General features: G+C 42.2%; 4 protein-coding genes across 4 annotated transcripts; all 4 read right to left on the bottom strand.

The window, feature by feature from the left end:
- Positions 1-6: 6 nt before the first annotated feature.
- LOC143316178 (OX-2 membrane glycoprotein-like) lies at positions 7-3,868 on the bottom strand. The gene is made up of 6 exons (XM_076723951.1): positions 3,814-3,868; positions 2,283-2,621; positions 1,225-1,560; positions 1,023-1,113; positions 589-651; positions 7-448 (listed from the first exon to the last, which is right to left on the bottom strand). The coding sequence occupies exons 1-6, from the start codon at positions 3,866-3,868 to the stop codon at positions 301-303; spliced, it is 1,032 nt and encodes a 343-aa protein (XP_076580066.1). The 3' UTR covers positions 7-300.
- A 6,371-nt stretch (positions 3,869-10,239) lies between these two features.
- Positions 10,240-12,738, bottom strand: LOC143316179 (nectin 1b-like). The gene is made up of 8 exons (XM_076723952.1): positions 12,684-12,738; positions 11,705-12,043; positions 11,282-11,590; positions 11,164-11,202; positions 10,972-11,065; positions 10,843-10,893; positions 10,502-10,564; positions 10,240-10,410 (listed from the first exon to the last, which is right to left on the bottom strand). Exons 1-8 carry the CDS (start codon positions 12,736-12,738, stop codon positions 10,401-10,403), a joined length of 960 nt encoding a protein of 319 aa, XP_076580067.1. The 3' UTR covers positions 10,240-10,400.
- A 1,322-nt stretch (positions 12,739-14,060) lies between these two features.
- On the bottom strand, positions 14,061-18,300 carry LOC143315653 (nectin-4-like). The gene is made up of 4 exons (XM_076722978.1): positions 17,996-18,300; positions 17,406-17,744; positions 14,257-14,599; positions 14,061-14,169 (listed from the first exon to the last, which is right to left on the bottom strand). Exons 1-4 carry the CDS (start codon positions 18,048-18,050, stop codon positions 14,061-14,063), a joined length of 846 nt encoding a protein of 281 aa, XP_076579093.1. The 5' UTR covers positions 18,051-18,300.
- Positions 18,301-22,300: 4,000 nt separating this feature from the next.
- LOC143315652 (OX-2 membrane glycoprotein-like) lies at positions 22,301-24,256 on the bottom strand. The gene is made up of 4 exons (XM_076722977.1): positions 24,242-24,256; positions 23,944-24,001; positions 22,915-23,253; positions 22,301-22,800 (listed from the first exon to the last, which is right to left on the bottom strand). The coding sequence occupies exons 1-4, from the start codon at positions 24,254-24,256 to the stop codon at positions 22,403-22,405; spliced, it is 810 nt and encodes a 269-aa protein (XP_076579092.1). The 3' UTR covers positions 22,301-22,402.
- Between the last annotated feature and the right edge of the window lie 440 nt (positions 24,257-24,696).

Raw genomic sequence — 24,696 nt, 5'->3', positions numbered from 1 at the left:
CCAGACATGAAATCTAATGAGCGAAATTATGGCGTAAGTATGTACACAGCTTTGGTAAATCTTAGAAGTCTCCCGTACTTTGATTACCGTCACAATTCTGTTTATATTAAGAAAGACAGAGCAGTAAATTTATATCCATTAAAACTGAAAAAGAACCTTTTCTGTCTCACTGGCACAGACTTGTTCTCTGAGTGGTGTTGAAAGAAGGATCTTATACAGTCTGTCAGTGTCATTCTTTCACAAATGTCCCGTATCTGTCTTCATCCAGTCTTCATCAGTCCTGCGGGTTGATCTCTGGCACTAAACAGCCGACTTTGGTGAAAACAGCAGCTGCTTTACTATCCCAGACGACACTTTTGGGGAGTTCCTTTTTCCTTTTTTCACAGTAGACGTGTTTCCCCGATGCCTCACCTGCTCGTTCTCTTGCTGCATTAAAGGGGTTTTGTTCCTGCGGATAAAAGCAAGACGTCAGTCGATTTCTAAATCACAGTGAACAACCAAAACAAAGTGAAGACGAGTGAAATCATTTTGCAAAGAAGCAACAAAAAGTAAATACATGAAAATGAATAATTTATCATACTGTCATACTCAAGAGTGTGGCCGATTGATTTTGGTGGTGTCTTGACGTTCTCAGAGTCCCTGTGTGACACACTGAAGGAGAGAAGAAAAGTCGGCGTGAACAAACATTTATCGATTATTTATTTATGTTTTGTCAGAAAAGATCTCAATCAATCATCACCAGTGCTGTGCAAGTTACTCAGAAGTAGTGATGAGTGAGATAACGCTGACACTTCAGTCACTGTGATGAAAACTGGTGCACCACCTTCAGGTCGGGTCACATAAAGTGGAAAAATAACTCATTTAATTTGAAAAAGTAATTAGCTACATTACTCATTATTGCAAAAAGCAGTTCAATTACATTAATACGATCATTCTTTAAAATGCGTGACACCCCTATTATATTAACTGTGAGACACTGGAATAACAATGAGACAGATGTTGAGTTCAAGGTAAAAAATGACCTCTTCCTTTGTTTTTGTCGAAGCAGGACTGAGACGACTGCTGTAACACAAACAACGAACACGAACGCAAACACAATGATCCAAGTGAGACCTGAAAAAGAGAAAAAGAGGAAAATTACTGACATGGACTCAGAATCCTCATCAAAACCTGATCTGGAGGACTCAACATTCTACAAGATCAAACACCTGAAGGTGAACTTACTGAAATCACTGTGATCAGGCCCAGAGTCCTGAGCAGACGACTGTTTGACCTCAGGAATCATCATAAACGCCTCCATCTGAGGACCAGAGAGCACTCGCACTGCACATCCAACCTGTGTGCTGCTGTCATGGAAGACTGACAGCACAGCTGCAGTGGTGACAGTCACTGTACCGTTGCTGTTGGGGACTTTGACGGGGCTGGAGGGTGAGAGGTGGAGGTCTTTCTGCAGGACTCTTAACGTCACCGTGGGAGCAGGTCGACCTGTGGCCGAGCAGGACACAACTACCTCTTCAGGAGAGTTTGATTCTCTCACATGAAGAATGGGTCCATGCAGCTCTGCCAAGAAGAAACAGTAGTAGTGATCAATGATTTGCTTTCATGAGGTTTTCCAACACCTGGCTGACCGAGATTACTCCACTACTCCACAACTCAGGCAGCTTCACCAGGCTAAGAAGGAAGTCCACAGAAGCAGGGACGGAGTCCTGTTTTACCAAGCCAGAAACACACAAAGGAGGTGCTACATCGAAAGGCTGGAGGAGCTTTCCAGCTAACAAGCCTTCGTTATGTCTGTGAAGATCCTCATTCATCCAGGTCATGGTACTTCTGAGTGCCTCACAAAGGCAACTGGACTTGCTTGAGAGCTCTAGAAGATGTCTGGCCTCTCATCCAAGAGGCTTCTTCAGTTCTGTCTGCATCGAGATGGGACGTCAAACAGCTGGTCCTCCGCCAGAACAGCGTGGAGCTGAACACACTGAAGACTGTGTGCCCCCATCACCGTCCTCAACAGCATTGTTTCCTCTTTGGAGACCTTCAGGTGTCTGGGATCCACTATCACCCAGAGCCGACGGTGGTCTTCGAGTACAGCCTCAATATGTGCACACATACTTTGCCAATAAAGCCGATTCTGATTTTATGCCATAAAATGAAGAATAAACACAACATCCAATTTATTATATTACTTCTTAACCAAGTGGACAAGTGAACATGTTTTGCATGAAGCTGCAGATGAATGTCAGTGTCTGAAGGAAAAGTCTCTCATGTTGTGTTCAGGTTCTTACCGTAGAGTCTGATGCAGGTTGAACCTGTGAGAGCACCGTCAGGGTCGGTGTTAAACAAGCAGTCATAGCAGCCTTCATCCAGCTTCGTCACGTTCCTGATGACGATGGAGCTGTTCTGCAGTCCAGCAGCTTTAAACTTCACTTTATCCCTGAAGTCAGGATTCACTCTCTGACCAAAGTACTTGTTGAAAGTACAAACATTCTTCTCTCCATCAGGTAAATGTTTCTGCCAGGTGACCTGAAGAACATCTTTAGGTTGAGTCAGCTGACAGTTTAGGCAGACTTCATGTCCCACTGCTGCCATCACAGTCTGCTGAGTTTGTATCAGAGCTGTTAGACCTGCAGGAAAAGATGGTTTCAGAGGTTAACCTTCAGCTGAGTGTGTGCGTGCTGTAATTTTACCTTTACAATTGCGTGAAAGAGTTTGGGCATGGAAGAGTCATCAGAAGAAAACCTTTTCTGCATCCTCACCGCAAAATTCAGCATCAGATTTTTTGCAGAGTCTGATGCATCAGTTCAAAGTTAAAATACAACTTTCTGGACACAATGAGCAAAGTTAGGGGAGCAGAACTGCATGGAAAGAACACAACAGCTGGGTGGATGGATCACGCTTTGGCCTTGTGTTGCAGCCACGAGCCTGGGGAACCTTTTGGCCTCATTATGGACATTTTTCACATATTCTATTTAGGTTTTTCATCATTTCATTTGAAATAATGCATTTCATTATGTTGAATTTCCCTGGTGTGGGATCAATAAAGTCTTATCTTATATTAGACTGTCAGTCTGCTGCCCTTGCCTCAAATTTTTATTCTTTCTTCTTTTCCACCAGGTGGCGCCATTATACCATGTTTGGCACACAGAGCATACATGTTATTTTCCTGGTTGATGTGAGCAAAAATAAAGACTGTGTACACCTCAAATTCTCTCACGTAAAAACAAACATGGGGCATCTTGCAGCACTGCAGAAATGCCACACCAGACAAAACCAAAACAACTTCTGGCTCAGGAAGGCTTCTACAACAGGATAATGACCCTGAACACATCTCAAAACCCACAGTGGACCACCTCAAGAGCATCAAGCTGAAGGTTTTGCAGAGACCCTCACAGTCTTTCACTCACTTTGTTCTTCACAGTCACAGAAGTTTTAAACAGCGTGTCCAAACCTTTGCATGTCACTGCACATATCATCTGATCATCTGAACACGTCTGATTAAACTGCTTGTGGATGATTTATTCTTTTCTAGTTCAAGTATAAAAAATCTGGTAAATCTGAAGGCGAAACATCTGGTTTTCTACCACAGAGTCCTGGCATGTGACAGCAAAAAGAAAAAAGTCACTGATGGATTCTTCCTTTGCACAACAGAATATAAAACTGCAAACATGAACCAATGAAAAAGCATTAAACGCCAAAAAGGTCATGTAATTACTGCAGTAAACAAAGAACAAACAGGAGTCACACAGCTGTGCTTTCAGTTAAAGACTAATAAATAACACAGGCTTATATAAAATGAATATATCATCTGTGTCTCACCTTCATGAAAGAGCCCAAATGCACAAATTAAATGTAGAAATACACCGCCTGACATCTTCGAGCGCCAATATTTCAAACTGAGATGAACTTTACGCAGGTAACTTTATCTTTTGTCAAGCACCTTGTGTTGCATTTTTATGTCTGAAAGGTGCTATACAAATAAAGTTGGATTGATTGATTGAACTTCCGGGTGAGTGCATCGTGTCATATCAACGCAAATTCACTAACAATGTGGCCACCAATCCCCACTGATAAATTTAGCGCTTGCTTTTAAATGATAAAACACAGTTAAGGAATTAGCAACTGCTAATTCGCGCTATACAATACGATATAGCAGCGCGTGACTGTACAGTTGTCCCCTCTGCCACAATAATGGTACATCCGGACCAATCAGGATGAAGTTGTGGACATTTGAAAATTACCATAAAAAAACGTAAAATTTCTAGCTGAAAGGTGACATACGAGAGACGCTTTGTCACTGTGTTTTTCCCCCACAACGTTTGTGACATATGAGCACATTTACAGTTTGATTCATTGACTGGAAACACTTTGTCTGTCCAAGCTGCGAAAGAAGGAGCTGAATGTTGCGCAGCGTTTCCAGTTTCATTATTATTTCTGTTTCGCAATCAGGAGAATTTGCCTCTCATGCAGCCTTCAAATATTTTGTGAGCGTTTCAAGAAAAGACGCAAAAGATCATTTTAGCGATTTGACTGAAAAACTGCAAAAAATATCACACACATTTGGATGTTTAGAGATGTAGATTCTGAAAACAGACATTTTATTCAAATACACAAAATACAAATACATACATATCAAAAGAAGTTACATTGCACACAGAACCCATAAAGTGCTTTCCAGACATAAAATATATATAATATGTTCATCTCACCGGCACAGACTTGTTCTCTGTGTGGTGTTGAAAGAGGGATCTTAAACAGTCTGTCAGTGTCACTCCTTTCACTTATATATGTCATTCCTCCACAATATATACTTAGTAGGGGTGGGACTCGATTAAAAAAAATAATCTAATTAATTAGAGGCTTTGTGATTAATTAATCTCAATTAATCGCAGTTTAATGGTATAACAGTAACAGCTCCGGCGGTTTCTGTGCTCGCTGCAACATGCTTTGCATTCAGGTGGTACCGCAGGCTTGATGTACTTCGGTGGTAGGCAAATTCTTTTTTGCACAATTTGCACAAAACCACGCTCTTATCTTGAACTTGGGGCAACCACGTATCCCAGAATGCATTTCGTAGCAACGGTAGCGGAGGATGCGTTCTTCTCTGTACTTGTGTCAAGTACTGTTCCAATTCAAAAGTCCGCATCTCGCCAAGTACAGTCAAATACCCGGATGTGTTCTTGCCCCTCCCATTTTATCAAGGATGCATCGGGTGGTGACTTGTGTGGACTTGGGGCAGCCACGTATCCCAGAATGCATTTCGTAGCAACAACAGCGGAGGAGAGGATTCACAACTGTAAAGTTACAAGTCTCGAAATACTACTGTTTTAGTAGTACGGAATGTGGTTTTAAGATTATTTTATGTGAGAAAGTGGATGTTAAAACTTAAAATCTGTGGTCGATTCATCACGATAGCGCGTAGTTTAAAATTTGCTCCAAAGTTTTCGGAGATAACCGGCAGACGATCTGTGGTGACGTCATCAAGTACGCTGCCGCCCCTATTGCAGAATGACCGTCCTGCGTCCTCCCGTCCTGGAGAGACTGTAGGTGTGTCCCAATTCAGGGGCTGCATCCTTCGGAGGACCCAGCCTACGCGAGCTGTGTCCCAATTCAGGGGCTGCATCCTTCGGAGGATGGATTTGAAGGCCGCTTACGTCATAACGCTGCGCGAAGGCTGTCCCAATTCGTCCAAATTCGAAGGATCCTCCAAATGCAGCCGACAAATGCGTCCTCCTTTTCCCTGTATTTGGAGGATGCGTCGCTACTATCCTTCACGGCCTCCCATATCCCAAGATGCTTTGCGCACCGATTTTTTTTTTTTTATAATGGCGACCTGTTGATATGAGGAGCTCAGTTAACAGTTAGCCTTATTAAAACTCTTCACTTACAAATGTTACAAGCTCGCATGTCAACTGATATCTTATTTTGGGTGAATACTCGATTGTGATTGGCTGCAGGGTCTCCGTTAAAAAGAGTTGTAGGACAACTATAAAAAAGTTCCGGTCAAATAGCCTGATTGTTCTAAATTATTGCGCTGGCTCAAACGCTAGTTGGTAACCGTGGCAACAGAAACTCAGAACATACGTTATTTCACAGTTTATTTAACACAACGGCAAGACAGGAGACAACATGAGTGATTTTATAGTTTCCTTTAACCACATTTAATGATCAGAGTGAATCGTGGATAATATTTCTTGCAATAAAAATGATTTAGGAAACTATCTGTGGACTTTGAGTCTTTGAAACAAAATTTGGCATCATCCTCTGGACACACACAAGCGGTAAGAGGTGCACTTGCCCTCTGAAACGATACTTTGTATCACGTAACATAACGTTAAGCAATCATGTCACTTCCCTCCACTGATTAGGTCTAATATAACAGTTGCGCCGTCCGACGCGAAGCTGTGAAGATATTCACATCAGGTGAATTTGTAAGTTGTATAATAGGCTACATTTCGCGCCTCTTACAAGCGATGGGAGCTGTACAGGCGCATCTCTGCACCCCGTACTTGTGTTTTTCCCGGGTTAGGAGGGAAGAAGTTATGACGTCGTGACGCAATCAGGACACGCTCCGAAGGCTAGACCGTCCCATTTACCGATAGTTGATGCGGCCGACGGAGGATCCTCCGCAGGACCCAGCCTCCAGAGACCGCGTAGGCTGGGTCCTCCGAAGGATGCAGCCCCTGAATTGGGACACACCTGCGGTCTCCGGAGGCTGGGTCCTTCGGAGGATCCTCCGTCGGCCGCATCAACTATCGTTAAATGGGACGGTCTAGCCTTCGGAGCATTTCGTGATTGCGTCACGACGTCATAACTTCTTCCCTCCTAACCCGGGAAAAACACACGTACGGGGTGCAGAGATGCGCCCGTACAGCTCCCATCGCTTGTAAGAGGCGCGAAATGTAGCCTATTATACAACTTACAAATTCACCTGATGTGAATATCTTCACAGCTTCGCGTCGGACGGTTCACGCCTCCGCGTCGTCCATTCATTTCTGAAAATGGACACCTCGAAGGGCGTTATCCCGCTTTTACCATGGTCACTTACGAAAGAAATAATATTAAGTCAATTATTAATACGTTAATCTTGTTTTTTTTTTTTTACCGTTAAAATCGACTGAGTGGACTATTTAATATCGCTCGTTGTGACGCGTTGCCAAGGTAACCGGCTCTGGCCACAGAACCTGCAGCTCGGTCGGCGCAACTGTTATATTAGACCTAATCAGTGGAGGGAAGTGACATGATTGCTTAACGTTATGTTACGTGATACAAAGTATCGTTTCAGAGGGCAAGTGCACCTCTTACCACTTGTGTGTGTCCAGAGGATGATGCCAAATTTTGTTTCAAAGACTCAAAAGTCCACAGATAGTTTCCTAAATCATTTTTATTGCAAGAAATATTATCCACCATTCACTCTGATCATTAAATGTGGTTAAAGGAAACTATAAAATCACTCATGTTGTCTACTGTCTTGCCGTTGTGATAAATAAACTGTGAAATAACGTATGTTCTGAGTTTCTGTTGCCACGGTTACCAACTAGCGTTTGAGCCAGCGCAAAAATTTAGAACAATCAGGCTATTTGACCGGAACTTTTTTATAGTTGTGCTACAACACTTTTTAACGGAGACCCTGCAGCCAATCACAATCGAGTATTCACCCAAAATAAGATATTAGTTGACATGCGAGCTTGTAACATTTGTAAGTGAAGAGTTTTAATAAGGCAAACTGTTAACTGAGCTCCTCATATCAACAGGTCGCCATTATTAAAAAAAACAATCGGTGCGCAAAGCATCTTGGGATATGGGAGGCCGTGAAGGATAGTAGCGACGCATCCTCCAAATACAGGGAAAAGGAGGACGCATTTGTCGGCTGCATTTGGAGGATCCTTCGAATTTGGACGAATTGGGACAGCCTTCGCGCAGCGTTATGACGTAATCGGCCTTCACATCCATCCTCCGAAGGATGCAGCCCCTGAATTGGGACACAGCTTGTACTCTCAGGTCGAACTTGCTGAGTCCGAACTGCCAAGTTCGTAAGTCCGAATTTGGCGTACTTGGTATTGAGAAACGACCCTCTGACGCGTCTTGTGCATCAGTGTGATCGGTGGACCAGGAACTCGTGCACTTACTAACGTTCCGTGTTGTCTGCAGCGCAAACTGCGATTAAATGCGTTAATTTTTTTGACGCGTTTTTTTTTTTTTTTTTTTTTTGTAATTAATTAACCGTAATTAACGCGTTAAAGTCCCACCCCTAATACTTAGTTATATTTTTAACAACTGCTATTATTCAATGTTTATATACTTAGTTATATTTTTGAGAACATTTTTGTCTCTTTGTTTTATTTTCAACCTTATTCTTCCTGATTGTATAAATTTTTTTGTTCATGTGTATGTTCAACCCACTGCTGCAACAAAAGAAAGTCCGAGAAGAAATCCGAAGCCTCACCTGTTAGGCTTGTGCTTAGTAAGTGTGCAGACCAGAGAGTCAGAAATGTGTGCAATAATAATTTATTGACACAATCAGAAAAAACAAAAAGGTGCACTCAAAAGGAGTGAAAACAAAACACAAAATCGAATGAAAATTAAAACACCCACTACAGCAGAACACCAAGACAGGAGAATTAAACGTGGGCTCCTTAACATCAGATCTCTGTCCTCTGAAGCTGTTTTAGTAAATGAGTTAATATCAGACAATAATATGGATTTATTTTGCCTGACTGATGAAACCTGGCTGTGTCATGAAGCCTAAATGAAGCTACTCCTCTGAGCCATATTAATACTCACATTCCTCGATTCCTCATTGCTCTCCTGGTCCTTATTCCAAACTTATATCTGCGTCCTCCGAGTTTTTATCAGGTTTAGTCCTTAAAACAGATGAAGTAATTATTTACATGTAGACATTGATGATGACAGCCTTAGCGCTGCGTTTATCTCAGTATTAGACTCAGTTGGCTTTGGTCAGAATGTACACGAACCGACTCAATGTTTTAACCACACCCTCGACCTTGTTCTGACATACGGCATTGAAATTGAAGAACTTTTGAATTCATATTACCAGACTACCCGCCAGTCTAAAAATTCCTATTCCAGACTCCTGTCTGATAGCACTGTAGCTAAATTTAAGGATATGACCCCATCGGCATTTAATTCAATGCCATGTCTCAATACAACAGAGGACTCCTATGCTAACTTTAGTCGCTCCCAAATGGACTACCTCGTTGATGGTGCAACAGGTTCATTGCATATGACACTTGACTCTGTTGCCCTTCTAAAAAAGAAGGAGGAGGTTAGCTCCATGGTATACCCCCCCGAAAGCCACAAATTAAAGCAAACTTCACAGAAAGTAGAAAGGAAATGGCGTTCTACCAGTTTGGAAGAATTTTGTTTCGCCTGGCAAGATGGTCTTAAAACATACAGGAAAGCCCTCCGCAGTGCGGAGCCATAAATCTGTTGAACTGTGTATTCCTTTAGCCCTCAGGAGTAATGATTTCATTAGCTTTCATGAGAACTGTTTTGTCCTCAAACACAGAAACTGTAGAAAGTGTTGTTAAACCTGTCGCAGTTTGAAACTGTTTTCCCCCCGTCGACCTTCACCAATTCATTTCAATAATTTTGTCATCAAAATCGCCAACCTGTGCTTTGGTCCGTTACCTGGGTGTGGGTGCAGCTGCTGCGCCTGCCGGACCACCTCTTCAATCTCCCAAGAGAGAGCGGCGATGACCTGACTCTCAGACAGGATGGCGTCATGATTCCATTCTGCAGGAGAGAGACGACAGGAAAAGAAAGTCCTCGTGAGAGGGCCGCCCCCACCCCTGTATCAGAAGCATCCACTCAATAACGATGAACTGTTTATCTGGGTTAGACAGTACCTGAAATGTAACTTAGGAGAAAAGCTTCTTCAGTTTGAGGAAAGAATTGTCTGCCTCAGACCAGCTAAACTTCACTTTGGAAGAAGTTAGCATTGTCATCGTGGTGGCAATCTTACTATAGTCCTGGACAAACCCTCTATAGAAGTTCGTGAACCCTAGAAATCACTGCAACTCCTTTCGGGTCTCCGGGACCTGCCAGTGCTCCGCCACCCACACCTTCTCAGGATCAGCCTTAAGGCTTCCCTCCTGGATGATGAATTCTGGGAAGGACACAGTGTTGGTGAGAAACTCACTGCTTTTACAAAGAGCCTCTTCTCCAGCAGGTAGCAGCGTCCTGTCAGGATTCAAAGGCAGAATTACACAGGGGTAACGGGTATTAGTTGTTAATGGTAATGTCATTTAACCCCCTGAAATCAATGCATGGATGGAGTGAACTGTCTTTCTTGGTTTCAAAGAAGAATCCCGCTCCTGAGGCGAGGACGAGGGTCTAATAGTACCTGCTGCTAGAGACATCCCCTTTTCGTTCTCTTGGTGAATTCAAGAGGTCCTGCAGATAAAAACAAGACGTTAGTTGACTTCATGAGTCCAAAGCAACAAGACATACATACATATAAGTGAAAATGAATAAACTGTCTCACTCATGAGCGTTTTCAGTTGGTTTTTGTAGTGTCTTGACGTCCTCACAGTCCCTGTGTGACACACTGAAGAAGTGAAGAAAAGTCAGTGTGAACAGACATTTATCAATTATTTAGTCATGGTTTGTCTTTAAAGATCTGAATCAGTCATTATGATTGACTGTCAGCCACCTGAATCACAATGAGACAGATGTTGAGTTCAAGGTAAAAATGACCTTCTTTCCATATGCAGTAAATATGTATAAATAAATGTTGGTGTGTAAAGAGGTTAAATGCGATGATGCACAGCAGAGGGAAGACGGATCAAATAAATCTGAGTGCACAAGAATGACAGACAGTGTTACTGATGAGCGTCTGTCATTGGAGTTTGAGGCATCTCATTCATCTCAAGGTCCCTGTGTGACGGATCGGAGGATTTAACAACAGCTAAAGCTGGACAACAGATCAACTCTGATCCTGGTTGAAAGAAGTACCTGTATTGAGTTTTTGGTTGAAGAAGGAAAAAGGTGAATGCTGTGATACGACCACAGGCTCCTAACACGGCCAACACGATGACCAAAGTCCGAGCTTTGAGAAAAAGAGGAAGAATAGTTGACATGATGCACTCAGCAAGTCCGAAGCAACAGCAGATCAAATTAGAGTTTAAAATCTGAGCATGAACTTACATCGATTGTTGTTATTCGCTTCAGGTTCTTCATCAGAACCTGGAAGAAGAAACCTAAACATCAGAATCAGAAAGAAAACATGAATCTAGAAATGTGTGGCTTTGGAAGTGTTTCTCACCTTCAGCGGACGACTGTTTGACCTCAGGAATCATCATAAACGCCTCCATCTGAGGACCAGAGAGCACTCGCACTGCACATCCAACCTGTGTGCTGCTGTTATGGAAGCCTGACAGCACAGCTGCAGTGGTGACAGTCACTGTACCGTTGCTGTTGGTGACTGTGACGGAGCTGTAGGGTGAGAGGTGGAGGTCTTTCTGCAGGACTCTTAGTGTCACCGTGGGAGCAGGTCGACCTGTGGCCGAGCAGGACACAACTACCTCTTCACTAGAGTTTGATTCTCTAACATGAAGAATGGGTTCATGCAGCTCTGCCAAGAAGAAATATTAAAAAAAAATGTGACATGAACAAAAAGCTCTGAGCGGTGAGCAGGAATGCAGAATGTATGAAGGAAAAGTCTCTCATGTTGTGTTCAGGTTCTTACCGTAGAGTCTGAGGCAGGTTGTACCTGTGAGAGCACCATCAGGGTCAGTGTTAAACAAGCAGTCATAGCAGCCTTCATCCACCTCCGTCACGTTCCTGATAACTATGGAGCTGTTCTGCAGTCCAGCAGCTTTAAACGTCACTTTATCTCTGAAGTCAGGATTCACTCTCTGACCAAAGTACTTGTTGAAAGTACAAACATTCTTCTCTCCATCAGGTAAATGTTTCTGCCAGGTGACCTGAAGAACATCTTTAGGTTGAGTCAGCTGACAGTTTAAGCAGACTTCAAGTCCCATTGCTGCCATCACAGTCTGCTCAGTTTGTACCAGAGCTGTTAGACCTGCAGGAAAAGATAGTTTCAGAGGTTAACTTTCAGCTGAGTGTGTGCTAGTGGTCAAATAGAAGCACAGTGGAAATATCATTTTACCTTTACAATTGCATGAATGAGTTTCAGCACCCCTGGTCAAAATTTCTGTTACTGTGTAAAGTTAAGTGACTAGAAGATGGACTGATCTCTGAAAGGCATGACATTAATGATGACACATCCTCGTCAAAGGAAGGCTTCTACAACAGGATAATGATCCTGAACACATCTCAAAACCCACAGTGGACCACCTCAAGAGGATCAAGCTGAAGGTTTTGCAGAGACCCTCACAGTCTTTCACTCACTTTGTTCTTCACAGTCACAGAAATTTTGACCAGCGTGTCCAAACCTTTGCATGTCACTGCACATATAATCTGATCATCTCAATACTTCTGCTTGTAGATGATTTATTCTTTTTAAGTTCAAGTATTAAAAAAATCTGGTAAATCTGATGGCTAAACATCTGCTTTTCTACCACAGAGTCCTGACATGTGACAGCTGAAAGAAAAAGTCAGTGATGGATTCTAATTTGTTTGTCACACAGCTGTGCTCCCAATTAAAGACAAATAAATAACACAGGCTCACACATAAACGTCATGTATCAACTGCAACTCACCTTCATGAAAGAGTCCAAATGCACAAATGAAATGGAGAAATGCACCATGTGTCATCTTCACGAACATTGACGTTCAAAAGTGAAAGCGGTAGCTGCGCGCGAAAACTTCTGGGTGAGTCCATCGTGTCACATCAACACACATTCACCAACAATGTAGCGACCACTCCAAGAAATAAACATGGCTCTGGTTTTTAAATGACCCTGTTAATTAATCGACAACTGCTCATTAGCTGTTTAAAATGCGACACAGACAGCGCGTGAAGCCTGTTGTCCCCTCTGCCAAAGTAATGGTGCATCCGGACCAATCAGGAAGAAGCTATGGACTAATACACAAATGAATAATCAACTGTTATCTGACCTCTCAGGACACTGATGAGGATTTTTTACACGAGCAATTACAATTTTTGTGAAATAAATCTTTGTGTTTACAGGGTTAAAAAAAGGAAAACTACAAGAATTGAATAAAACGGAATATTTCTACCTGACAGGTGACAGATGAGACACTGACGTGGTTGAATATTATTACATGGATAGATATTCATGGATTCAGGGACTCTTGGTTAAGTAGTTACATTATTACTGATATTGATGGTCCTCCAGAGAAAACACAAACAGGAAAAAACAGGTCATGTGACAGTGGAGGAGGTGGTTCTTCCATGAAATTACAGCCAACCTGTGTTGAAGTGTTGTGAGTACATTAAAATGTTATTACACGCGATATGAACTTTTGTTTTGCTCCTGATAATAAATCAGCACAGTGTCTGATCACAGGCTGATGTCTGACTCTAAAACCTTCAAATATACTGAGAGGGATTACAGAAAAGACGCAAAACAACATTTTCCTGATTTCACTGAAAAACTGCAAAAAATAATAAGAACCATTTGGATGTTTAAAGGCGTAGATTCTGAAAAGTGGTATTTTATTAAAATGCATGTGCAAAATAAAAATCCATTCAAAAAAATAGTAATTTACATGTGAAAGTTTTAAGATTTCCACTTCTTGTTCAATCTGGCTCTAAGATTTACCAAAACACTGCACATGCTTCATCTGCCCTCAGCTGCATCCTTACTCCAAAATTTAACAATCACCCTTTGACCAAAGCAGTTATTGTAGGCAGCACAATTCTCCTCCCCCTCAGGTCAACATTTGTGACATGAGACTTGAAGAATATGATTATTTGATGGCAGAACATGCAGTCGAGGAAATCTTCTCTGTGTCAAAGGTAAGAACATCACTACGTTTAAAGTTTATATGGGAATATGTGAAAAGAATAAAAATGTGTCGATGAAGCTTTTCGATCTCACTGGCAGACTCGATCTCTGTACTATTGACTATGAGTCACTGGTATTACAATGAGACAGGTGTTCAGTTCAAGGTTAAAATGACCCGTTTCTTTGTTTCTGTACAAGAAGGACTGAGACGATTGCTGTAACACAACCAAAGGTGAAGACAACGAACACACACACAATGATCAAAGTGACACCTGTGAAAAAAGAGGAAAACTACTGAAATGGACATTAAAACCTGATATATGAAAGAACAAAAGACATGAGCCACAAAGAAACCATGAATCTATAAATGTGTGGCTTTGGAAGTGTTTCTCGACCATCAGCAGACGACCGTTTGACCTCAGGAATCATCATAAACGCCTCCATCTGAGGACCAGAGAGCACTCGCACTGCACATCCAACCTGTGTGCTGCTGTCACGGAAGCCTGACAGCACAGCTGCAGTGGTGACAGTCACTGTACCGTTGCTGTTGGTGACGGTGACGGAGCTGGAGAGTGAGAGGTGGAGGTCTTTCTGCAGGACTCTTAACATCACCGTGGGAGCAGGTCGACCTGTGGCCGAGCAGGACACAACTACCTCTTCACTAGAGTTTGATTCTCTAACATGAAGAATGGGTTCATGCAGCTCTGCCAAGAAGAAATATTAAATATGTGACATGAACGAAAAGCCATGAGCGGTGAGCATGAAGGCAGAATGTCTGATGGAAAAGTCTCTCATGTTGTGTTCAGGTTCTTACCATAGAGTCTGAGGCAGGTTGAACCTGTGAGAGCACCTTCAGGGTCGGTGTTAAACAAGCAGTGATAGCAGCCTTCGTCCACCTCCGTCACGTTCCTGATAACTATGGAGCTGTTCTGCAGTCCAGCAGCTTTAAACTTGACTTTATCTCTGAAGTCAGGATTCACTCTTTCACCAAACTCTGTGGTGTAAGTCGCAAGAGTCTTCTCACCCGCTGATAAAAATTTCTGCCAGGTGACCTGAAGAACATCTTTAGGTCGAGTCAGCCAACAGCTGAAATGAGCTTCTTCTCCTTCAGCTGCCATCACGGTCTGCTGAGTTTGTATCAGAGCTGTTCGACCTGCAGGACATGAGGTTCAGTGTGGTTGATATTTCATGGACAAGTACAAGTCTGACATGCTGAGTTTTTTATTCGTTGCAAAACAGGTCATAAAACACATGAACTGAAGCTCAAACCAATGCAAACTACGTTTTAAGCGGTGAATCGAACAAAGTAGGAAACAGGAACAAACATCTCTGCTTTCAGTTTTCAGACCAATAAATTAAACAGGCTGATTTAAATGTTTGTATCGTCTCTTTCTCACCTCTCTGAATGACTCCCAGCGCACAAAACATATGTATGACAGTATGCTGGAACATCTTTGATGCAGACTGTTATCCCTTCCGCCAACAGGCTCCAAAACTGGAAGATAAATGTTCAGTAACAAGACAAATCTCAGGGCTCCTGCTGAACTTCTCTAAAATCCTGCGTTAACGCCTCCACAGAGGTTTGTGGTTAACGGGAGACCTCCAGTGGCCGTGTGGTGTAACTACAGGAAGGAAAAAAGGCAAAAGCATGAACAAGAGTATCTGACTGTCTGATTGTGACTCCTGCCAAAGAAAGCTTGCTCTCAAACACTGTTGCATGTACATGTTTATCCAGCAGAGAGGTTTACTGTTAATACTGAATTTAATGTATATATGTAACATTTAAGCATGGAACAGGAATAATATTGAATACTTTTATGGTATTTGTTGAACAACCACTGTTGTATTTAGAGGAGCTTCTTGTAAAACGAGGAAAAGAGGCCAAAGTGTTAAATATCAGCACATTCTCGATACAAACATCACACCATCTGTAAAAAAGCTGAAGATGAAAACAGGAAGGCTTCTACAACAGGACAATGATCCTGAACACATCCCAAATCCCACAGTGGACCACCTCAAGAGGATCAAGCTGAAGGTTTTGCAGAGACCCTCACAGTCTTTCACTCACTTTGTTCTTCACAGTCACAGACATTTTGACCAGCGTGTCCAAACCTTTGCATGTCACTGCACATATAATCTGATCATCTGAACACTTCTGATTAAACTGCTTGAGGATGATTTATTCTTTCCACCAGTGTCTTGACCAGGGTTCTAAATTAACACCCGCCAACCCGCCAAATGCGGGTTAAAATTCATATTGGCGGGTGTAAATAAAAACTTACTTGCCAATTTGGCCGGTAATGCATTAGGCAATCATGTCAGTCAGAGCCGCTCTACAGTTCTTGGTCATTTGTCCCCCGGACAGTCCGTCCTACATTTCCCATGAACACTGTCGTAATGCTACGTGATGACGTCCAAGACGCCCATTGGCTGTGCGCAGGCACACTACAGTCTGTAGTGCAACCGGCGCGAGAAACCATGGAAACGCAAACACAAAGAAGAAGAAGAAGAAGAAGAAGAAGAAGAAGAAGAAGAAGAAGAAGAAGAAGAAGAATGAATGGCGGCGTATAAACAGTAAAAAAGGAGACTGAGCTAGCTAAAAGTAAAAAGTAAAGTTAAACTAAATGCTGCGGTGGTTGGGACAGACGTCTGGGGGCGAGAAGAGGAAGGAGGCAGGGGATGAGAATGTCGACAAAGCGTGCGAAACGAAGAAAAGAAAGTTTTACGCTAAATGGCTGACAGGGCGTGAATGGCTTGTGTTTGATCACGGAAATGCCGTCATGTTTTGTAAGGATTGCCGCATGTACACGAAAGAAAAAAACAAGACGAATAATTTTGTGGTGGGGACTAATAATTTTAAAGTCGAGGCAGTAAAGGACCATGAGAGTGCCCGAAGTCATCAGGAGAGCCGAAGGAGTCTGCAATACTGACTGCTGCACTATATGTGTTTTCTAGTTGTACATACATAATTCAATTTATTACCAATGCAATTTTTTGCAAGTGTTTAAGTCATGGCTGTTACTTATATATATTTCTTATTAAAGAAGGAAAGCAGAAACACTTTAAGTTGAAAGGAAAAATACATTTTATTAGGAATGTAATGATACTAAATACTTACTGGAAAATGTCTTATAAAATAATAAATCTGACAGCATTTTTTGTTTGTATAAATTAAATGTTTGCACTTTCTGTGTATGTTTTGTTTCATGTGTTGTACTTTCTGTGCACTTTTCATGCCAACAATGTAAATAAAATGATCAAATGCATTCAGTGGCACTCATAATCTCTCTTATTTTCACGGAGAAAAAATTTGGCGAGTGGAAATTCTGATTGGCTGGTAACTTTAGAAAGTCAACAGCCACATTGGCTGGTGATCAAAAAAGTTAATTTAGAACCCTGGTCTTGACATGTGACAGCTGAGCTGTAGGGTGAGAGGTGGAGGTCTTTCTGGTGAGCATGAATGCAGAATGTATGAAGGAAAAGTCTCTCATGTTGTGTTCAGGTTCTTACCGTAGAGTCTGAGGCAGGTTGAACCTGTGAGAGCACCTTCAGGGTCGGTGTTGAACAAGCAGTGATAGCAGCCTTCATCCACCTCCGTCACGTTCCTGATAACTATGGAGCTGTTCTGCAGTCCAGCAGCTTTAAACGTCACTTTATCTCTGAAGTCAGGATTCACTCTTTCACCAAACTCTGTGGTGTAAGTACAAACATTCATCTCTCCACCAGGTAAACCTTTCTGCCAGGTGACCTGAAGAACATCTTTAGGTCGAGTCAGCCAACAGCTGAAATGAGCTTCTTCTCCTTCAGCTGCCATCACAGTCTGCTGAGTTTGTATCAGAGCTGTTAGACCTGCAGGACATGAGGTTCAGTGTGGTTGATATTTCATGGACAAGAACACACAAGTACAAGTCTGACATGCTGAGTTTTTTGTTCTTTGCAAACAGGTCATAAAACATATGAATTGAAGCTCAGACCAATGCAAACTATATTTTAAGCAGTGAATCGAACAAAGCAGGAAACAAGAACACACATCTCTGCTTTCAGTTTAAGACTGGTAAATTAAACAGGCTGATTTAAAATTTGTATCATCTCTTTCTCACCTCTCTGAATGACTCCCAGCGCACAAAACAAATGTATGACTGCATGCTGCAACATCTTTGCTGTAGACTGTCATCTCCCGCCACCAAAACTGAAAGTTTAACTGTGGCGGGTTCTCGAGCGCGCGTCCTCAACTCCCCTCCTCTTCCTGTGTCAACACCTCCACAGTGAATGTGACTAACGGGGGACCTCCAGTGGCCGTGTGGTGCAACTACAGCTGGAAATCTGCAGCTGACATTGAGCCACAGTTGGGAATTAATAACATCTAAATATGTGAGAGTTCAGCCACGATAACGTGAATCTTCTGACCAATAAAATCAGCATTTGACACAGGAGTCACACAACTGCTGTCATGTTGAGGCAAAACAAGGAAAAAGGCAAAAGCATGAACAAGAGTATCTGACTGTGCACTTTTAGGCTTTGGATGTTTCATAGCCTTCATCTCATACAACACATTTAATGAAAACAATCAGAGATCTTATCAGCCTCCTGAAGCCTCTCAGTTGCTCCACATGTTTACATTTTTGTCCTCGCCATCATTTATTTCTCTCACTGCCTTAAACTCTCGTCCGCTCGTTGCTGCTTTTACTATCAGTGCATCAGTTCATCAGGACACTCCTGCCAAAGAGAACTTGCTCTCAAACACTGCTGCATGTTGATGCCTGCACAGCAGAGAGGTTTACTGTTGACAGTTTCAAAGGTCTGTCCATTACAGCCATGTGGGATTTATCACATTGGCCCCATAATGAGGACTTTTGTGGGTCCGGTCAGTCTCATTTCTGTTCAAATTGACATGACAGAACAGTTATTCTGTAGAAACGTGTCATCTGAGAGATTTTCAGTGAAAAAAAAAAAAAAAAACATCACACAGGGACATAGCTGGAGTTCATTTGACAGTTTTTTAATCACCTAATTAGACAAACAATGTCTGAACAGAACAATCATGTTAGGTGTACGAACACCCTGAGACCAGAGGAAGGCGAACTCACTGTGAAGGCTTCAGAGATAACACTGGGCACAGGCAGGTAGAAACAAAAAGGGTTTATTAACCAAGGGTGTCCACAAAAACGGGTAAACAAAAGGCGAGAGCACAAAAACCACTCTGTACAGTTCAACCAAGGGTGTCCACCAAAACGGGAAGAAAACAAGGCGAGAGCAAAAACACGCTCTGATGAATCCGAGCTCCAACTCCTCTCACAACCGAGGCTGGGCTGAGGGCTATCCACAGGGCGAGAAGCTCCTACAAAAGAAAAAACAGAGCATAGGTCAGCGGACCGAAAAGACACAGGGGATCAGAAGGCTGGCAGAGGAACACTGAATACCACGGAGGTAAGCAGACGATCTGACGAATACTGGAGAGAAGAGCCGGGGTTAAATGCAGCAGCTGATTGGGAGGTGATGAGGTGATGACTTGCAGGTGTGCGAGAGGAGGCGGGTAGGAGGAGCTGCCGAACAGGTGCAGCCTCCCAACACGGACCTGGACAGACAGGGGAAGACAGACAAGACCACAAGGGGGCAAAGGAAACAGGGAAAACACAGGGAAAAAAGGGGAAGACAGAGCCCTGCCTGACAAATCATGAATTTCAGTCTCCCTATAAAATGCTTCTTTGGCATAATTTAGCTCATAAGATATCAAAAACACACAGTACAAGTATATAAAACATGAAAACACTCAATGCTGTAAACACACACACACACACACACACACACACACACACACACACACACACACATCTATGTACATGTAGATGCTGCCATTACTTTCCAGTGCTTGTGACAGACTTGCTTGTTGAACAAAGGTGTAAATGACGTCCACTGTTTTGTTCAGTTCTCACTGTGTTTTCGATTATTTTCTGCCTCCACACACGTAACGCTAATCCAAAATCAGTGGTTGTTCTGCGTCGCTTCCTCACACAGCTACACGTTAAGCTGTTCATCCAATCAGGCTCCTTCACGTCGTGGGCGATGGATTTGGGCTATCGCTTGCTTGAATGGTCACAGGAGATGTCCGTTGTCTGACATGATTGCTCTCCTGTGGATCTGAAGATGCCTCAGCCCTTAAGATAAAAACAAAAAATATTGCATTTTCAATTCAATGATAAAGAGGCAGACAGCGACCCAAAATCAAGAGTAAAGTGAGATGCATCAGATTTTGCTTTCCATATGCAGTGAATATCGGTCAGTGTTTATAGAGGTTAAATGCGATGATGCACAGCAGAGGGAAGACGGATCAAATACATCTGAGTGCACAAGAGTGACAGTATGAAGACAGTCTTACTGATGAGCGTCTGTCATTGGTGTTGGAGCCATCTCATTCATCTCAAGGTCCCTGTGTGACGGATCAGAGGATTTAACAACAGTTAAAGCTGGACAACAAGATCAACTCTGATCCTGGTTGAAAGAAGTACCTGTTTTGAGTTTTTGGTCGAAGAAGGAAAAAGGTGAATGCAGCGATACGACCACAGGCTCCTAACACGGCCAACACGATGACCAAAGTCTGAGCTTTGAGAAAAAGAGGAAGAATAGTTGACATGATGCACTCAGCAAGTCCGAAGCAACAGCAGATCAAATTAGAGTTTAAAATCTGAATGGGTTCATGCAGCTCTGCCAAGAAGAAATATTAAAAATGTGACTTGAACGAAAAGCCATGAGCGGTGAGCATGAAGGCAGAATGGGACACATTGAGCAAAATGAACACATTTTAGATTTACTCTGACTGTAATGACATCTACATTTGATACATGGTGAGCAAATGTTCATCACTTTGATGCATTTTGTGCCATAAAATATAATAAACAAAACATGCACTTTATTTAAACACTTATTAACCACGTAGACAAGTGAACATGTTTTGCATGAAGTTGCAGATGAATCATGTCAAACAGGTTAAAATGATCAGCTGGAAGATTTCGCAGTATGATGGAAAAGTCTCTCATGTTGTGTTCAGGTTCTTACCGTAAAGTCTGAGGCAGGTTGTACCTCTGAGAGCACCATCAGGGTCAGTCTTGAACAAGCAATGATAGCAGCCTTCATCCAGCTCCGTCATGTTCCTGATAACTATGGAACTGTTCTGCAGTCCAGCAGCTTTAAACTTGACTTTATCTCTGAAGTCAAGATTCACTCTCTGACCAAAGTACTTGTTGAAAGTACAAACATTCTTGCCTCCATCAGGTAAATGTTTCTGCCAGGTGACCTGAAGAACATCTTTAGATTGAGTCAGCCAACAGCTGAAATGAGCTTCTTCTCCTTCAGCTGCCATCACGGTCTGCTGAGTTTGTATCAGAGCTGTCAGACCTGCAGGAAAAGATAGTTTCAGAGGTTAACCTTCAGCTGTGTGTGTGTGCTAGTGGTCAAATAGAAGCACAGTGGAAATATCATTTTACCTTTACAATTGCATGAATGAGTTTCAGCACCCCTGGTCAAACTTTCTGTTACTGTGTAAAGTTAAGTGACCAGGAGATGGACTGATCTCTGAAAGGCATGACATTAATGATGACGCATCCTCGTCAAAGGAAGGCTTCTACAACAGGACAATGATCCTGAACACATCTCAAAACCCACAGTGGACCACCTCAAGAGGATCAAGCTGAAGGTTTTGCAGAGACCCTCACAGTCTTTCACTCACTTTGTTCTTCACAGTCACAGAAATTTTGACCAGCGTGTCCAAACCTTTGCATGTCACTGCACATATAATCTGATCATCTCAATAGTTCTGCTTGTAGATGATTTATTCTTTTCTGGTTCAAGTATTAAAAAAATCTGGTAAATCTGAAGGCTAAACATCTGGTTTTCTACCACAGAGTCCTGACATGTGACAGCTGAAAAAAAAAAAGTCAGTGATGGATTCTTATTTGTTTGTCACACAGCTGTGCTCCCAATTAAAGACAAATAAATCACACAGGCTCACATAAACTTCATGTATCAACTGCAACTCACCTTCATGAAAGAGTCCAAATGCACAAATTAAATGGAGAAATACAACAACAGGTTCTTCCATGAAATTACAGCCAACCTGTGTTGAAGTGTTGTGAGTACGTTGAAGTATTATTACACGCGATATGAACTTTTGTTTTGCTCCTGATAATAAATCAGCACAGTGTCTGATCACAGGCTGATATCTGACTCAAAAGACGCAAAACAACATTTTCCTGATTTCACTGAAAAACTGCAAAAACATAATAAGAACCATTTGGATGTTTAGAGGAGTAGATTCTGAAAAGTGGTATTTTATTAAAATGCATGTGCAAAATAAAAATCCATTAAAAAAATAGTAATTTACATGTGAAAGTTTTAAGATTTCCACTTCTTGTTCAATCTGGCTCTAAGATTTACCAAAACAATGCACATACTTCATCTGCCCTCAGCTGCATCCTTACTCCAAAATTTAACAGATTTTACTGACATGGACATTAAAACCTGATATGAGAAAGAACAAAAGACATGAGCCACAAAAAAACCATGAATCTATAAATGTGTGGCTTTGGAAGTGTTTCTTGACCATCAGCAGACGACCGTTTGACCTCAGGAATCATCATAAACGCCTCCATCTGAGGACCAGAGAGCACTCGCACTGCACATCCAACCTGTGTGCTGTTGTCATGGAAGCCTGACAGCACAGCTGCAGTGGTGACAGTCACTGTACCGTTGCTGTTGTGGACTGTGACGGAGCTGGAGGGTGAGAGGTGGAGGTCTTTCTGCAGGACTCTTAGTGTCACATTGGGAGCAGGTCGACCTGTGGCCGAGCAGGACACAACTACCTCTTCACTAGAGTTTGATTCTCTAACATGAAGAATGGGTTCATGCAGCTCTGCCAAGAAGAAATATTAAAAAAAAATGTGACATGAACAAAAAGCTCTGAGCGGTGAGCAGGAATGCAGAATGTATGAAGGAAAAGTCTCTCATGTTGTGTTCAGGTTCTTACCGTAGAGTCTGAGGCAGGTTGTACCTGTGAGAGCACCATCAGGGTCAGTGTTGAACAAGCAGTGATAGCAGTCTTCATCCAGCTCCGTCACGTTCCTGATAACTATGGAGCTGTTCTGCAGTCCAGCAGCTTTAAACGTCACTTTATCTCTGAAGTCAGGATTCACTCTCTGACCAAAGTACTTGTTGAAAGTACAAACATTCTTCTCTCCATCAGGTAAATGTTTCTGCCAGGTGACCTGAAGAACATCTTTAGGTTGAGTCAGCTGACAGTTTAAGCAGACTTCAAGTCCCATTGCTGCCATCACAGTCTGCTCAGTTTGTATCAGAGCTGTTAGACCTGCAGGAAAAGATAGTTTCAGAGGTTAACTTTCAGCTGAGTGTGTGCTAGTGGTCAAATAGAAGCACAGTGGAAATATCATTTTACCTTTACAATTGCATGAATGAGTTTCAGCACCCCTGGTCAAAATTTCTGTTACTGTGCAAAGTTAAGTGACTAGAAGATGGACTGATCTCTGAAAGGCATGACATTAATGATGACACATCCTCGTCAAAGGAAGGCTTCTACAACAGGACAATGATCCTGAACACATCTCAAAACCCACAGTGGACCACCTCAAGAGGATCAAGCTGAAGGTTTTGCAGAGACCCTCACAGTCTTTCACTCACTTTGTTCTTCACAGTCACAGACATTTTGACCAGCGTGTCCAAACCTTTGCATGTCACTGCACATATAATCTGATCATCTGAATACTTCTGATTAAACTGCTTGAGGATGATTTACTCTTTCCACCAGTGTCTTGACATGTGACAGCTGAAAGAAAAAGTCAGTGATGGATTCTTATTTATTTTCTTTGCAAAACAGACCATAAAACAGCAAACATGAACCAATGAAAAAGCATTACAGGCCAGAAAGGTCATGTAATTACTGCAGTACACAAAGAACAAACAGGAGTCACATAGCTGTGCTTTCAGTTAAAGATTAAGAAACACAGGCTTAAATAAAATGAATATATCATCTGTGTTTCACCTTCATGAAAGAGTCCAAACGCACAAGTTACAGACATACAAACTCTGCTTGACGTCTTCTACGCACACTGATGCGCCAACGTTCAAAAGCGAAAGCTGTCACTGTAGGCAGGAAACTTGTGGGTGAGTCCATCGTGTCTCATCAACACACATTCACCAACAGTGCGGCGACCAATCCAGACAAATAAATAAAGCTTTTATTTTGAAATGATGAAACACTGTTAATTAATCAGCAACTGCCCATTAGCTGTTTAAAAACGCGACACAGACAGCGCGTGAAGCCTGTTGTCCCCTCTTACACAGTAATGGTGCATCCGAACCAATCAGGAAGAAGCTATGGACTAATGCAGGGTTAAAACGGAAAAGTACAAGAATTGAATAAAACGGAATATTTCTACCTGACAGGTGACAGATGAGACACTGACGTGGTTGAATATTATTACATGGATAGATATTCATGGATTCAGGGACTCTTGGTTAAGTAGTTACATTATTACTGATATTGATGGTCCTCCAGAGAAAATACAAAAAGGTAACAGCAGGTCATGTGACAGTGGAGGAGGTGGTTCTTCCATGAAATTACAGCCGACCTGTGTTGAAGTGTCGTGAGTAGATTAAAATGTTATTACACGTGATATGAAGGTTTGTTTTGCTCCTGATAATAAATCAGCACAGTGTCTGATCACAGGCTGATATCTGACTCTAAAACCTTCAAATATACTGAGAGGGATTACAAAAAAGACGCAAAACAACA

The sequence above is a fragment of the Chaetodon auriga genome, chromosome 23, assembly GCF_051107435.1.
Source record: "Chaetodon auriga isolate fChaAug3 chromosome 23, fChaAug3.hap1, whole genome shotgun sequence".
Taxonomy (NCBI): Eukaryota; Metazoa; Chordata; class Actinopteri; order Chaetodontiformes; family Chaetodontidae; genus Chaetodon; species Chaetodon auriga.
This window is presented reverse-complemented; position numbering and strand designations above follow the sequence as displayed.

Excerpts from the sequence above, each read along its gene's own strand:
- LOC143316178 (XM_076723951.1), bottom strand. The coding sequence starts at position 3,868 with ATGTCAGGCGGTGTATTTCTACATTTAATTTGTGCATTTGGGCTCTTT. Across the intron at positions 1,114-1,224 it reads GCCTGATCACAGTGATTTCA|GTCTCACTTGGATCATTGTG; the intron begins GTAAGTTCACCT and ends TCTCTTTTTCAG. Across the intron at positions 652-1,022 it reads CGACAAAAACAAAGGAAGAG|TGTGTCACACAGGGACTCTG; the intron begins GTCATTTTTTAC and ends TCTCTCCTTCAG.
- LOC143316179 (XM_076723952.1), bottom strand. The coding sequence starts at position 12,738 with ATGACACATGGTGCATTTCTCCATTTCATTTGTGCATTTGGACTCTTT. Across the intron at positions 10,894-10,971 it reads CAACCAAAAACTCAATACAG|GGACCTTGAGATGAATGAGA; the intron begins GTACTTCTTTCA and ends TCCGTCACACAG. Across the intron at positions 10,565-10,842 it reads CCAATGACAGACGCTCATCA|TGTGTCACACAGGGACTGTG; the intron begins GTAACACTGTCT and ends TCACTTCTTCAG.
- LOC143315653 (XM_076722978.1), bottom strand. The coding sequence starts at position 18,050 with ATGTTGCAGCATGCAGTCATACATTTGTTTTGTGCGCTGGGAGTCATT. Across the intron at positions 17,745-17,995 it reads GCTGGGAGTCATTCAGAGAG|GTCTAACAGCTCTGATACAA; the intron begins GTGAGAAAGAGA and ends CATGTCCTGCAG. Across the intron at positions 14,170-14,256 it reads CCAAAGCCACACATTTATAG|AGGTGTCACTTTGATCATTG; the intron begins ATTCATGGTTTC and ends CTCTTTTTTCAC.
- LOC143315652 (XM_076722977.1), bottom strand. Across the intron at positions 23,254-23,943 it reads GTTTGGACTCTTTCATGAAG|GTCTAACAGCTCTGATACAA; the intron begins GTGAAACACAGA and ends CTTTTCCTGCAG. Across the intron at positions 22,801-22,914 it reads AACCTGCCTCAGACTCTACG|AGCTGCATGAACCCATTCTT; the intron begins GTAAGAACCTGA and ends TCTTCTTGGCAG.